The sequence below is a fragment of the Musca vetustissima genome, unplaced genomic scaffold (assembly GCF_032173495.1).
Source record: "Musca vetustissima isolate MV318-11 ecotype Yass unplaced genomic scaffold, APGP_CSIRO_Mvet_v1 utg2026, whole genome shotgun sequence".
Classification (NCBI taxonomy): Eukaryota; Metazoa; Arthropoda; class Insecta; order Diptera; family Muscidae; genus Musca; species Musca vetustissima.
Window position 1 is genome coordinate 273,960 of NW_026882717.1, and position 16,544 is coordinate 290,503.

Genomic DNA, 16,544 nt, shown 5'->3' on the forward strand with positions numbered 1-16,544 from the left:
CGCTTTCTGGCCGACCTTATATAGGCCTTGCTGAGAGCGAACTACGTTGTTCGAATGCCCGTCAGAACATGGCATAACTCTTTCGTTTGGTTTTCACGCCGGCGAAAAAGTATGACGCTGACTCGTGACTCTCTGGTTGCGTTTAGACTCTTAAGCGTAACGCGGTCATTGTGCGGACCCTTTAACAAACTATTTGAACTCACTCAAGGTATATTTAATAAGGTAGCCGCATCGGCCCAGCTGTTGGACAAATAAATGTCAAAAATGTTGTTGTAATGTTGAACCAAAAAATTAAAAAATAAAATTATGAATGAAAATCTCCGAATTTCGAAGAGCTTTTTTGGCAATACTTTTATTAACATTTTCTACAAGAATTTGTGTAAAAAAATCTTGCCAATCTGTTTGTTTTGGCAAAATATTTTTGACATATCAAAATACAACAACCGATGTTTGTTGTAGAAATTCGCCGATGCGGCTACCTTGTATATCTACCTTGAACTCACTTTTTTATCAGAGTGACAAGGGTATTTTTATAATAATAACAAGATATGACAACTTTGAGAATATTGTATATCAAAAGCTTTTTTTATTGAGAAAGCTTTAATTTCATTCAAGAACGCATTCTCAACAATTTCAATTGTTTTGGTTTTCTGTGACAGTAAGCAACAGTTGTTTGCCAAAGCATCTTCAATTAGCCGGCAGGTAGTGGTGGCGGGCAGTATATTTTCCTATTCAGACCCTACTTACATACATAAATTAGATTTTTTAAATAATATATTAATACGGTGTTAATTTCATGCGATGAAATAAAAATATACAACAAAATATTTGTGGCGTTTGTTTAATTTTAAAGATTTTAAATTCGATTTAATTTGAATATAAGATTCTTAATTTCTACTTTTTTTAATTTTAGGACATTGAACAAACATTCCACAATGATGAGCACCCCGAAAGTTCCCTATGTTACCCATAATAATGGCAGCAAAATGCAAGCAATCGGATTGGGCACCTATACTGTAAGTAAATACGAAAAGATATGGTCAATAAAATGCATTTTTAAAACCTTTTTACTAGAAAGTGTCATTGGGTCTCATGCATAAAACGTGAGCTTGAGCTCGGACTCGATTTTTTGAGCAAAAGGTGCTTGTCGTATGCATAATAAAATTTAATGTATTTACTTTTACTCACTGCTCACGTTTGATCTCCTCTTGCTCAGTTTGAACTTAGAAATTGATGTTGGATGAGATTGTTCTCATTTTCATATGCATAAAAACAAGCTTTTGCTTAGTTTTGTGAGCTCTTGCTTAACTTTTGTTGAGCATGCCTCTTAGTTGACTCGCGTACACTAAAAGGAATAGTTATCAGTGATTGTGAACATAATTTATCACAGAAAATGATTTTGGAAAAATATTTCATGAATATTTTGTGTTGAAGCTTGACAATAACCCCCCAAATATAAACTAAAACATGTCAAAGATTGGTTGCGGGAGTCAAAAATCCGGGTTTTATGATGGCCAACACAATCATCAGATCTTCACCCTATAGAAAAATCTTTGGAGCATCATCGATAACAAAATCAAAAGGGATTCACTAACAAACACACAACCTCTTCCCAAAGGTTCAAGACGCGAGGAAAGGATCAAATTTTGGATCGTATATGTTCAATGTCTCATAGGTGTGCTGCCGTAATCAAAAAATAACGGTTTTGCTGTCGGTTACTAGCAAAATTTGATTTTTTATAAAAGAGAAAAAAATCAAAATTGGGTCAATTTAGTTTTCCATAGAATCATTTTTATTTAAAAAAAACTTTCACTATATTTCAAAAAAACTTACGGGTCATTAATTCAGTTTGCAATTTCAGTTGCTTTAGTTCAGCCACCAATGTATATCATTTATGGAGTCTCAGGTGAATATTTCGAGATGTTGTAAACGGAATAAAAAGTTGAAGAATATTAGCCAAGTATTTGCAAATGTTTGGGTTTTAACAGACGGGTATGGATATAATTGATCTTTATCAGGAATATATGTATATATACATATCCTTTAGAGTGTCTTCGACAAATATTTCGATGTGTGGCGTATATACACCCCGTCTTATGGTACATATTATAATAATATAAACCATAATAATATAACCCGTTATTTCTATTCCTAATGCTTGCTTCATTTCATTGACACATGTTTCTATTGTTTATTTTTTCATATTTTTAATGCTTGGTAACTGCCTTTTTTCAAAGTAAATATTTATTTTCTTTAATTTTTGTTATACTAAAAATGTAGATATATCGTTAGTTTCTATTTTATTATTAGTATTTACTACTACTTCTAATTCACTTCCACTTGACGACATGTTTGCACTTCAATTACAATTAGAAGTTTGACCTCAATTTGCTCAAGTATTTGCAATTGGTTTGAACTCATTTTTATGCATACGAAATTGAGCAAAAGCAGTTGCTGTTCGATCTAACTCAACTTACGAGCAATTACTTACTTGACTCAACTCATCGCTTTTGCTCGTTTTTATGCATGAGACCCAATGTTTACGATCAATTGTCGCTTGTCGTTTCCACCACTAGTACTGCACCCAAAGTCAAAAGGCATATAATTACAGATTAATAAACTATTCAATTAATATGCGGCGCTCTTCAAGAAAGATAGTGAATTTGTATTCTAGTTGCGATAATTCTTATCTTATAAGTTGTATGTGTGTATATGAAGATGTTTTCAATTAAACTATCAGCTGTTGTGAGCATGATTATCTCAAAAGATTGTACAGTGAAAGAGATTCGCATTGTTACTGTTTATAAAATCGAACGGCCGGTCGCAAACCTTGTTTAAAATTTTATGACGCTTTTTGTACTATGTATGTATATATTCTTGATCAGAACGCAATTATATACAGATTTACCCATGCGTCGTCTGACCGTTACAATTTTGTATAGCCCCCATATGACGTTAACTCATGGTCTGTAATTTAGTATTTCGACTTCTCATTGGGTAGCAAATTATCAATATTGGTGCATTTTTAGGTTACAAACATGATAGCTCCCAAATTTACGGCCAAATTAGCTGTTGAATTCCCATTGGTTTGCACATCTTTCAGTCGAAAATTGTCGATATTGTTCCACTTTTTCGCCCCCATTGTTGCCGCCATATAAAAATGTGTATCGATCATAAGTAGTATGAATGTCCACCTAATGGTGGAGGGTATAAAAAGATCGTTCCGATCAAAATCAATAATCATGGATGATTAGGATATGAAAAGTGAATTGTCAAAGCCTGAAGTCTAATATTGGAGTTCGACATATGCATCTTCGGAATTGCTCTTTTTATGCCTTTCCCCACACTGTGGTGCATACGACTGTAAAAGGCAAAAGGAAATGGGATAGACACATGGTTTGTTTTGGGAATATGCATAGAATCACTTTATGCGTCGATTTATGTGTGTCCGTTTGTCTGTCTGTCCATGTTAAATTGTAGTACAAAATGCGTACGTCCCTGGCTTCCATATATATTTTCGTCCGATTTAAGTAAATGGTGCACCAAAATCCTAAAGTTTGTCCTACAACTTTGCGCAATGTATCAAGATGAGACTAGAATGACGTTGTTGCGTTTTGTTGAAATTGTTGCAGATAAAGACATAGCTTCCATATACAGTGGTGGTCACGTAATTAAAACATTTATTGTGGTAAACATTTTTTGATCAGCCTTCGAATCGTTTGAAGTATTTTTGATTTTTTTAATTCAGAACACTTCGATATATTGCACTTAAGAGATTTAGTGTGAAATAGAAAATTATTGCATGCAATGTTTCAAAAAATAACGGTTTTTATGAAAATACATCGACTTTGAAGTGGCCACATAATTAAAACATTGAGTAATTTTTTACTTTACTGCATTTTTTCGAAAATATTTTTAAAAAAGCTTTTAAATTTTGTTAAATTATGTAAACTAAGCGCCGATAAAATCATTTACAGAACAAAAAAATCTGTAAAATCTGTCATAATTGCCAAAAAGTTGTACAGTACACCTAACATTTAGAAAATCACCCTTAAGGGCCCCATACACTATAAATCATGCCGTCATGCCGATGAACCCCTTTGCGTATATGTGAGATTGACTAGTGTATGGCAAACTCTTCAATCACTATTCAAAAAAATCGATTTTTGTCCCAAAAATTGCATTTTGAGTCGTAAATTCAGTTGTTTTTTTATTCCGTAACAATTCTATTGTTTTTGTACACAAAATTATTTACTGACAACTTTCAAAATGAATATTATTCACCAGATTGATAGGGTTTAATTTTCAAAATCAAAACTATTTTGATTTTCTTCATGCATTGTGTGTGTCACACATACATAAATAAACTTTCAAAAAATAAAAAATACTATGATAAATGCTGTACGGCATGATGCAAGGTAGATATACAAGGTAGCCGCATCGGCGAATTGGGAACATGATATGTCAAAATTGTTTACCAGGCGAATAATACTAATTTCGCCGTGACATAAAAAACTCGAAGCAAATTAAATTCAACCAATCAGAATTAAACATTTTGAAAAAAGAAAAATATTTGTTTACTTTTTGAAAATTGAAAATTTTTAAAATAAATGAATTTTAAAATATCAAAATGATTTTTGATAGAAAGATACATCAAAGTGCGCTTAAATGTGATAATGTTGGTGACATCGGATGTAGTGAGAGATAACAAGATTTAAGCTATTCTTTACGTAGTTTTGTCATGCCCTCACATGAAATTTTTGAAAACAATGTATAAAGAAGACAAAAAGGTCCTATCGAACCAAATCTTCTTTTCGATCCCAACGTCTTGTATTTGATTCCATGGTCTTCTTAAAGAAATACCATCTCCATAGCCTACCGCTATGCCTTTTTATCCTTTTTTTATTCTTTATTTTCAAATGTATTTCAATTTTTAAATTTTTGTTTGGAAATGGGTTTGAAAAAAAAAAATCAAAAACAACAACAAATTGTTATGACATATAATGTTACCATCAGCTGGTTTGATACGGTTACCTTCTTAATATACCTTGGCATGATGTATAGTGTATGGGGCCCTTTATTATAGAAAATAAAGGTCGGAATGCACCAGAAATTGCTAGAATTAGTAGAAAACCATAAATAATTCTCAAAATAAATAAATATATGAAATAAAAACTCAAAAAATGGGAATTAACCTAAAGGAACGATTCAATTTCGATAGCCTATATTGAAGAAGGTCGGAATATTTTTGCAGTATGTGAGAAAATATCGATTGATATTGGCATTTTTTATATCAAATCGATTGTTCGAGCAGTATAGAATGTATTTCATCAAAAAATATATCACTCACAATGGAACGAACATAGATCAAGGCCTATGTGGACGAGTAAACGTTTCGGGCACACAGCATCATGTTTGATGTTCAACTCTTGACCCTTAATATCTATTGAACATGACAATATTTTTCCAAAATAATATTTTTTGAATAGAATAACTTCCACATAATCTATTTTAGCCTCAAAGAAAAAAAATTTACAGTTTGACAAATATTTGAAGTCTTATGTTGAGCATTAATAATGTTGCTGTGTGCCAGAAACTTTTACTCGAAACTTTTTGATTTTCTAAATGTTAGGTGTTCTGTACAAATTTTTGGCAATTATGACAGATTTTACAGATTTTTTTTTCAAAAATTTTTATCTGTAAATGATTTTATCGGTGCTTAGTATACATAATTTAACTAAATTATAGAGCTTTTTTTAAAATATTTTCAAAAAAATGCAGTAAAGCAAAAAATTACACAATGTTTCAATTATAAGGCCACTTCAAAGTCTATGTATTTTCATAAAACGGTTATTTATTGAAAAATTGCATGGAATAATTTTCTATTTTCACAAAAATCTCTAAAGTGCAGTATATCGAAGTGTTCTGAATTAAAAAAATTTTCAAAAATACTTCAAAAGAACCGAGGGCTGATCAAAAAATATATACCACAGTAAATGTTTTAATTACGTGACCACCACTGTATATTTCGAAGGGGTCTGATTATGAGATTAAATTTTCAATAGACTATTCGGAATGCTGCAGCATTCCGAATAGTCTGTTTCAAGTTTGCTTTAAATCATGTTAAATAAATAATGTTTGTTCAATTTCATGTCAATGTTCCTTCGAAAAGGCGACGACGTTGAATGTACTTAAAGTGGTGAAAGGTATCATATAGTCGACCCAGTCCGAATTTTCTACTTTCCTTACTGTTTGTGAGAAATTGTGTCGCCTTTGTGATTTTATTGAGACTCAAAACACTAAACAATTTAAAAATTCAACTTCTTCGAATTTGTGTATATAAAAAAAAAAAAAAAACAAAGTACAGTCGAAATCGCTTTTAACGACTGCCAAGGGACTGGCAAATTTTGTCGCTATAAACCACAGCTATATAAAATAAAGTGCAGATTTTTAGGGATTATTGAATACCTTCATTATGACAGATATGTCGTTATAAAGTCCTATTTATAATTTGTGAACCTCAAATAACATAACATAGACCCATTTTCCCTTTAAGAATATACTTTGAATAACTTTTGAGCGATTTAAGCATGTAAGTCAACTCACGCATTTATGAAAGAAATTTGCAGATCGCAGACATTGCAATGAAATGAATTCTAATCACGTCCACTTTTCATTAAGTAGTTTAAACTCAAACGCCAAACATACTGTAACATGTGGTAGCAAAACATTTTTTAACATTTGTTTTTACATCTTTTACTCCTCTTTTTTATAACATTAAAACCGTGCTGCATCCTGTTGAATAAACTTAATGTTAACTTGGTGCGATTTGGGCGTTGTTGTTTTATTGGTTTTTAATGGATGACCGACCCCTACCTAAAACCTTTAAGTCATTGGGTGGTGATTGCGAACGTGCTGTGCGCGATGCAATTGATGTTGGCTATAGACACATCGACACCGCATATTTCTATGAAAATGAACATGAGGTTGGAAAAGCCGTGAAAGACAAAATTGCCGAGGGTGTCATCAAACGAGAAGATATTTTCATCGTTTCAAATGTAATTAAAAATAATGCTGCAAGCTTCAGATTTTCGCTTTTTGTGAATGAGATGTGAAAATGATTTTTTGTTTTATCTTACAGCTATGGTGTCATTTTCATGAACCTGAACGTGTTGAATACGCATGTCGCAAATCGTTGGCAAACTTTGGTTTGGATTATATTGATTTATATTTAATGCATTGGCCCTATTCGTACGTTTATCGTGCGTGATGATGTTATGATGCCAACCAATGCCAAAGGTGATGTTGAATTAAGGTATATAACACTTTTTTGAGTATTTGAAATCTATATATGCCAACTCCGAAATATAATCTGTAAGGAAAGGAGTCCAATCTTGACTAGTGTCATTCTAGACGTAATTCAAAAAGTTATGTGAAATTTACTTGAAAACGGATGTTAATCTAAACTACCAATCTAAATATAAACTGTTTTTGATCAATTGCAATAGGGTATATCCTTGGGCCAATTGATTTAGAAAGCGTTTCAAATATCATCAAAAGTAACTATGTATGTTTCTTGTTTTCTTTTGCATGTTGCAAACAAATGTCAATAATTGATGCTAATAATTTAAATTTCCAATAGAAGACATGATGCCTAATGGATCCTTGCAAAATATATATTCATAGCACATTTTAAATATTTTTTAAATTCAGGATATCACAATGAATTTATGGTTTTTTTAATAAAGGCTAATTTATTTATTACTTTTTTTATTCTCTTTTAAGTGATGTCGATTATTTGGACACCTGGAGAGCTATGGAAAAACTGCTAGAAAAAGGTTTGGTCAAGAATATTGGTGTATCTAATTTCAATTCGGAGCAATTAGCCCGCCTATTGGCTAATTGCAAAATCAAACCAATTCATAATCAAATTGAATGTCATCCCGGTTTAAATCAAAAGTCGTTAATTGCTCTCTGCAAAAAACATGATATTGTTGTAACGGCCTATTGTCCACTCGGAAGACCAGAACCAGCCAAAAAATTACCCGTTTATTTATTCGACGATAAAGTAAAGGCAATTGGTGAAAAAAAAAAATATATATATATAAAAGTCCCGAGCAGGTGGTATTGAGATATTTGGTAAGTAATTGTTATTATTTATTTCCGTGAGAATACATTTATGACATTATTATTTTGCAGTTTGAACTTGGTGCTGTCCCCATTCCAAAGTCCGTTAATAAAAATCGTATCGTTGAAAATTTTAATGTTTTTGATTTTAAACTTTCTCCCGAAGATCATAAGATAATGGATTCATATAATACCGGTGATCGTTTGATTCCCATGGAGCATGCCAAAAAGAGCCCTCACTATCCATTCAATATTGAGTATTGAAAACAATATTCAGAACTTATTTATAATTTCATATTTTAAAAAGAAAGTGCTTTAAATGTGCTTTGAAAAAATAATTAATAAAGCTTAAATGTGCATAAAGAAAATCCAGTACAGATATAATCTACAAAATTAGTACTATAACTAAATTTGATGCTTGCTTAATTAAAAAATCGAATTGGACATAATTTAATCAGGATGCAATTGATTACAATAGATCACTCATCTATTTTCTTCTCGTGGATGATCACAATGGACCTGACGGTCTGAGAGTGCTGCAGCCACATAAGTGACTGCACATCCCCAACTCTAACCTAACCTGTTGTAACAGTTCGGCTGTAATCATATGATTTTCCCTATAGATGTGGTAGAAGTATTAATAATTTGTTCTAATGCGTTCATTACCGTGTGTGGAAAGTGTGTCCGGCCAAGGATTGTCAACTCAGCAACAGCAGTTCAAACTATCTTTAGAAGTTAATTCTACAAACCCATTTGGTAACCATAATGCAAATTTCAGAAATTTTTAATGGATAATTATACCCTCAGCCTTATGGCTAATGAGGGTGTATACATTTGACACGGTGAAAATGTGCATCATCGAAATATTGGTTCTAGACCCCATGTTACTTTGGACCAAATCCGTGTCAGAACATTTTGATTTCATCCAAATTTTGCCCATCTTATTATTTCTTTCAAACTTAGTTCAAGTTTGAAGATGGGGAATATCGGTGCACTCCTTCTGGTACCTCCCACCCAGGGACTAGGCCTAAAATCGAACCTTAGAAGAATTCCACATGGGCCGAAACTCGATCTCTTTTACTGACATTTTGTGTCGATGTTTTTAGTAAAGATAATAGTCCCGTGTTATTTGACCCGGAAATTCGGGTACGGGTACCCGGTTATATCCGGTTCTACGGATCCGGTTAATATAAAATGGGTATCATTATAAAGGTTTTAAAAATACCTTTCCATTATGATGTGGTTATCTTAAACCATTTTGGAGATATAGTCAAAAAACTGGGTTTTGGTCCCCGATTTTTTTTTTTTTTTTTTTTTTTGATTAACTCCATAAAAGTCGAACTTGGGTCCATTATAGCCCCTCTCCAACCCAGACTCTACTGATAGACCACGATTTGCCCTTTACAAAATGGTGCGATATGTGGCTGTATCTGTTGTGGATCAAAAGATATGGGCCTCAGAACCCTATAAAAACAAGGTAAATATTTTTACATGGCAGAATCTCCTTTTAAATAGCATGGTGTTTTTTGAGTGACCGGCCTTCGGCCGGGGATTTAAGACTTTCTCCTATGGACAGATGCCAACACCGGCTATGCGACAGAAACTCCTTCTAAATAGAAATTTTTTTGTAAAACCGGCCTTCGGCCGGGGATTTAAGACTTACTCCTATGGACAGATACCAACACCGGCTACGCGACAGAATCTGTTGTTAAATAGAATATTTTTCGCACCATTTTGGAAAGGGCAAATTGTGGTCTATCATTTGAGTTTGGGTTATCATTTGAGTTTGGGTTTTTACTATATCTCCAAAATGGTTTGAGATAACCTTTTGGTGAACGGCCTTCGGCCGGGGATTTAAGACTTTCTACTATGGACAGATGCCAACACCGGCTACGCGACAGAAACTCCTTCTAAATAGAATATTTTTTTGTGTAGCCGGCCTTCGGGCGGGGATTTAAGACTTTCTCCTATGGACAGATGCCAACAGCGGCTACGCGAAAAATAGTAAACAAATCGGGGCCAAAACCCACCAAAATGGTTTTAGATAACCCTGTCATATTACCACTCATTGGAAAGGTATTTTTATAACCTTTAAAATTATACCCATGTTATTAACCGGATCAGTAGAACCGGATATAACCGGGTACCCGTACTCGAACTTCCGGGTCAAATAACCGGGTAACCGGGTACGCCCCCAAGAAAAAAATATATCCCCATAATAAGGGTAAAAATACCTACCTCTGGAAAAAATTTCAGAAAAATCTGATCGTTTTTACTAACCTAGAGTTAAGCCCAAACCTTTGCTTGGAAAATATTTTAAATTGTGGCTCAAAGGAAATCAACGCCGCATCATTACACACAGAGTATAGTGGTAAGTCTTCTCTCAATGTTGTGCTCTCGTGAGTAGAACTATTTTGAAGTCCAAAAAAAGCTTTTTTTCGCGAGCGATATCTGTTGAATAGATTTAGTTTTAGTATTTGTTGTCATTTCTTTAAGTAGGTATTGTTTGTCCACGGGCGACAACACTTCTTGAAACTTCTACAGAACTAACTGGAAATAAATATCATCCTCTTTACCGCAGTTTCTATTTCGGCAAAAGACAATTTTCAACTAATTGCAGTAAAATGGCTCCAGTTTTGGCACCAAAAGTAAAATTGAACAATGGTTACGAAATGCCTATTTTGGGTTTGGGAACGTATAAGGTAAGTTGTGATTTTTATATTATGATGTATGTATTTGCATATTTGCTTATATAGACGCCCTTCAATGTTACATTTCATGTAAAATTTTTGGTTGATTTATTTATAAATTTGTTTTTTAATTGCTTTCAATTCCTTTCAAAGCAAATGGAAATTATAGCGAAACCGGCATCAACGGCATCAAAGCCTTGATCGGCATTTTTTACTTAGCGTGGTTTTATATTTGTCGGGATCGAGATCGGTGTTGAGAGTTTCTCTCTCTTGAGAGAGTAATTAGAGTTGCGCTATTTTTAATTTTGTAATAAGCGTACTTTTTCTTCACAAAAGTTACGAAATTATATAAACGTACCAAAACAAAAATAGATTTTTTTATTATTTGTGAATACATTTACGCTTAAATTATAACATATATTATTTATGCAAATAACTGGTATAAATATTGGCCAATATTTCTCAATAATTATGATTTGAAGTAGAATTTTAGGTACCTTTTCGTACTTTTTTGTTCCTACCTGTGGTAATGTTTTCCAACACAAATCACAATTTACCACTGAGAGAGAGAGAAACTCTCAACACCGATCCCGATCCCGACAAATATAAAACCACGCTTATCAAATTTCCAGTGTTACCGTATTATGAAATTTCAATCAAAAACAGTGGTAGTATGCAAATGCTATGTTTACATTCGACATTTTATACTTTCCAACATAAGGTGATGTGTATATTAAATTTGTCATTCCGTTTGCAACACATCGATATATTCACCGGGGAACCCGTAAAGTAGGGGAGAGGGGGCACCTTTGAACAGCGCTCATAAAATCTTGGATTACATTTTATCCGACCCGCTACCACATTTTTGTATATGGCAATCTTGTTATTTATATGCGTAAACCACTTTGGCTAGCTTTTTCAGTTGTCGACAAATTGTACATGGGTGACCATATTTTCGCAGTGTAATTGTAAACTTTTATTCTTTTGGTTTTTTTTTGGATTATACATTTCCGTCAAATGCCACGAGCGGAGTTTTTAACTTTTGGCTTCGATTTCTCAAAATTTCAAATGGGATAATAACAGTACGTTTACATTTAACCGGATTTCGTTAACCCAGTGGGTTTCAATTGTCATTTCATATATGTCAAATAAATCCTCATAAAGTAGGTTAACCCGGTAAAAAGTTCTAATGTACAAGGAGTTTAAGACTACGAAATTAACTGTATTTTTCACCATATTAATTTTTGTTTTTATGTCATTTTATGTTTTAATAAATTTTGATCTGAATTTTTTAATTTTCAAAAATTTTTTGAAATTTTTTTTTAATAAATAAATGCATTTCTGATATGTTTGAATAAAATACAGTTATATTTTAACATAAACACTGTATAAAAACCAAGCTTTGACTTCCTTAAAACAGCAATAAAATATTTATATCAAGCTTAAAGCATGTCATATCTATATTCTATGTAAATGTTACATATCTACCTATTAGTTAAAATTTATAAATTTATAAGATAAGAAACCAAAAATTATAAAATAAAAAATTTTATGAGGCTCGAAAGCAAAAAGTGTTCAAAGGTGCCCCCTCTCCCCTATATATATATTCTCGGTCAGAATATAGTTCTATGCCGTTGAAATCATGATTCGACATTTTATACCCTCCAACATAAGGTGATGTGTATATTAAATTTTGTCATTGCGTTTGCAACACACCCATATATTCACCGGGGAACCCGTAAAGTATATATATCGCAATATTTGAGAGCTTTGTAAATGCGGTATATCAGTCCATATTTTGGTATAGCCTATATAATGGTAGCCCCAAATATTCGGTATTATGGGGATTTTTTTACACATTTTTTAACGGAATTGACATACAGAATCAGCTTAATTATACATTTTTTATTCACATTGGTATGTTGGAGAGCTTTTTCTCGTATTTCAACCAATTTGGGAGCAAATAATATTTTTGGTATTCTCATTGAATAGAAAATCTCCTTACCAAAATTTTGTCAACATTGGCCAATGTATTATTATTCGGTATTTTTGGCTGTTTTTGGGCACATTTTTAACCGAATCAGCTCTAAAATGATTTTTCAGGTTTCGTTGGGTGTCAGCTCTTTCTACTAAAAATGATCATTATTGTTTCAATTTTTAGGAAAATCCCCCCATATACGGCATCATATCCGAATTTCGGTTTTTAGGGGAGTTTGAACAAGTGCTTCTCATTGAGTAGGAAATCTCCTTACCAAAAATTATCAATATTGGTCCAATAAAATGGTACACCCATCATTCGGAATTTTGGGAGGTTTTTGGCATGTTTTTAACCGAATTCAGACTAATTGGATTTATCAAATTTTTATGGGGTTTCAAATCTTCCTACTAAAAATTATCAACATCAGTTTATGGTTTGGTATAGCTCCCATTCTTTTTTTCGTATTTTGTAGACTTTAGCCATATTTTCCAACCGATAATTTGGTATAAAGGGTTCTGGAAGGCAGACAAATTCGTGTGGTGTACATGTAGGTCCAAGCTTTTATATTAATAAATTTAAGTGTCTGTAATTTGGAACAGTATTTTTGGAGAATGAACATAGTCCCCATATAAAAGTCCCGATCGACTTAAGGAACTTAAAATGTTCGACCCGGCCGAAGTTAACGACGTTCTTACTTGTTTCCATTACATATAGTCAATTTACATAAGTTGAATAAAGCAGCTGAACTTAGATCTATAGATGGTACAATTTGTGAATTGTAATGAAATATAAGCCACTAAAAATAGGTGTCTTCAAAAAACCTTTCAAAATAAAAACCATTGGGGATTATATTAAGGTTTCTACCTCAACTCCATACCATAACTCCATCTCCTGCCTGCTTAACCGTTGAAGGAAGATTTTCTTTATTTAGCACAATAATAAACTTTCGTCGAACTATATATATATATATATATATATATATGATTTTGGTTGCCGTAATTTAGTGATTTTCTGTTACTGAGGCTAAATAGTGCTCTTCTCCAGTTCCAGCAAAGGGTAGCCAAACATCTTCGAAGTGCTACGAATTCAGCTATTGTGTCACGCTTTATTCAAAAAAATAAATACAATTGTGTGATGTAATGCCGAAAAATGTTGTTTGGCTTTAGCGATTTGTTGATAATGGTTCTGGAAGATTTTGACATCAATCCGCTCCTTTATGTCTTTAATATTAATTTAATTCTTGGCGGGATAAACTTAAGTTAATTTTTTACTTGCACGTTTTAATGTTACGAGAACAAAATATGAAATCCAATTCAATTTCTATACTTAAAGCTGAAGAAATCTAAATGCGAAAATGCTGTACGTGAAGCTCTGAATATAGGTTATCGTCATATTGATACAGCATTTCTCTACCGCAATGAAAACATTATCGGACGTGTCCTAAAGGAGCACATTGAACAGAAACGTATTGAGCGTGAAGAGATATTTTTGGTTACCAAATTGTGGAATATTCACCATGAACCACATAGTGTAAAATATGCATGCCGTAAACAGATGGAAGCTTTATGTGTTGATTATATACATTTGTATCTTATGCATTCGCCCATTGGATATAAATATGTGGATGACGAAGCATTAATGCCTCACGAGGATGACAAAGTACAAACAAAGTATGTTTTGTATAGTTACCAAAGACTTGTGAAAAAAAGTAATTTGTTCTTTAATTTCAAGTGATGTTGATTATGTTGAAACATACAAGGCCATGGAGGAATTAGTCAAAATCGGATGGGTGCGTAGTTTAGGATTATCCAATTTCAATATATCACAAATGCAAAGAATATTGGATAACTGTACAATAAAGCCTGTAACAAATCAAGTGGAATGTCATCCGGCTCTGAATCAATTGAAATTAAGAGAATTTTGTTCGAACATAATATCATAGTGACGGCCTATTCGCCTTAGCTAGACCAAAGCCTACGAAGCCATTGGCTATATTTTATCAATTAATGGAATTACAACAAATTGCCGACAAATATCAAAAGTCTAAAGCTCAAATTGTTCTAAGATATTTGGTAATCTTAAACCCCTCTAGCATTTTGTTATAAATTCAAATAATGTATGATTGATATTCTTACAGATTGACATAGGCACAGTCCCCATACCAAAATCTGCGAAATCGGAGCGCTTAATTGAAAACATTGATATTTTTGATTTTCAATTAAATAAAGAAGAAATTAATGTTATAAATAATTTCAATAACAATTTACGTTTGTGGCGCAATGAGATGACCAGTTTTCATCCTTATTGGCCATTCAATGAAGCCTGAATTATGCATAGTTTATATTACTAATTAGCGAATAATGTATAAAATTTAATTAATAAATACTTAGAGCTATTATAATATTAAACAACTGTATTTTATTGTACTTAAATATATGTATACTTCTCCGCCAAATATAATATTTTATGAAAATATTTGAAGAGGTTTTAGGTATAAGACATTCTTAAAGACTGAATGCAGGATTTTGAATTATATAATATAATTATATTATCAATTAAATGATTAGTTAATATTTGAAATGCAATTTTCTTCTAATTTATCTTATAGTCCAAAAATAATGAAGGAGAAATTGCTGTTAAACATGCCATAGATGTTGGCTATCGTCACATTGATACGGCTTATTTCTATCAAAATGAAGCTGAAATTGGTAAAGCCATTAGAGATAAAATTGCTGAAGGTGTTGTAAAAAGAGAGGACATATTTTTGGTGACCAAGGTAATGATATTTTTGTAAAATCACAAGCTAATTGTTATTTAATGTAATATTCGTCGTTGTAGTTGTGGAATATTCACCACGAACCTGAACGTGTCGAAGGTGCATGTCGCAAACAACTGGAATTACTTGGCTTAGATTACATTGACTTGTATCTTATGCACTTGCCCGTGGGTTACAAATATGTAAACGAAGAAAGTCTCTTGCCCAAGAATGAAGATGGTGTCTTGCAGTTATCGTAAGTTGTTTACATCACAAAATATTCTTGTAAAATATTATAATGTATAAATTTAAATTTCTTAGTGATGTCGACTATTTGGACACATATAAAGCCATGGAGAAGCTAGTAAAACTTGGCTTGGTACGTAGCATTGGTGTATCCAATTTCAATAGTGAACAATTGCAAAGAGTTTTGGATAATTGTGAAATTAAACCAGTAACCAACAAAGTGGAATGCTCGCCCGCATTAAATCAACGTAAATTAACGCAATTCTGTAAAGAACGTGATATTACCCTTACAGCCTTTTCACCACTTGGCCGGCCAAAACCTTATAAAAAGAAGCCAGAATTTTACTATTCAGATAAAACCAAGGCGTTGGCTGATAAATACAACAAAACTCCCGCACAAATTATTTTGCGTTATTTGGTATGGTAGAAACGTAATTAATTAATTTATAAATAGACATATTTAATATTTAATTTGGTACTTTTTAGGTTGATATTGGTGTTATTCCCATTCCGAAATCATCTAATCGCAAACATATTGAAGAAAATTTCAATATTTTCGATTTCAAATTGTCACCAGAAGATATTGCCGTTATGGACACATTCCATACTGGTGAACGTTTGGTGCAATTTAATTTAATCAAGGCACAAAATCATAAATACTGGCCACTCAGCATTGAATTTTAAAGATTGTTGTACAAATTATTTAAGTCATTTCAAATGTGTATATAATACATCGATTGTATTCAGA

General features: G+C 32.6%; 1 protein-coding gene and 1 pseudogene across 1 annotated transcript; both read left to right on the plus strand.

Annotated features, from left to right (window-relative positions):
• The first annotated feature begins 938 nt into the window (after nucleotides 1-938).
• On the plus strand, nucleotides 939-8,391 carry LOC133329374 (1,5-anhydro-D-fructose reductase-like; annotated as a pseudogene).
• Nucleotides 8,392-10,727: 2,336 nt separating this feature from the next.
• Nucleotides 10,728-16,480, plus strand: LOC133329378 (1,5-anhydro-D-fructose reductase-like). The gene is made up of 5 exons (XM_061537853.1): nucleotides 10,728-10,829; nucleotides 15,404-15,571; nucleotides 15,634-15,806; nucleotides 15,872-16,214; nucleotides 16,283-16,480. The coding sequence occupies exons 1-5, from the start codon at nucleotides 10,752-10,754 to the stop codon at nucleotides 16,478-16,480; spliced, it is 960 nt and encodes a 319-aa protein (XP_061393837.1). The 5' UTR covers nucleotides 10,728-10,751.
• The last annotated feature ends 64 nt before the right edge of the window (nucleotides 16,481-16,544 follow it).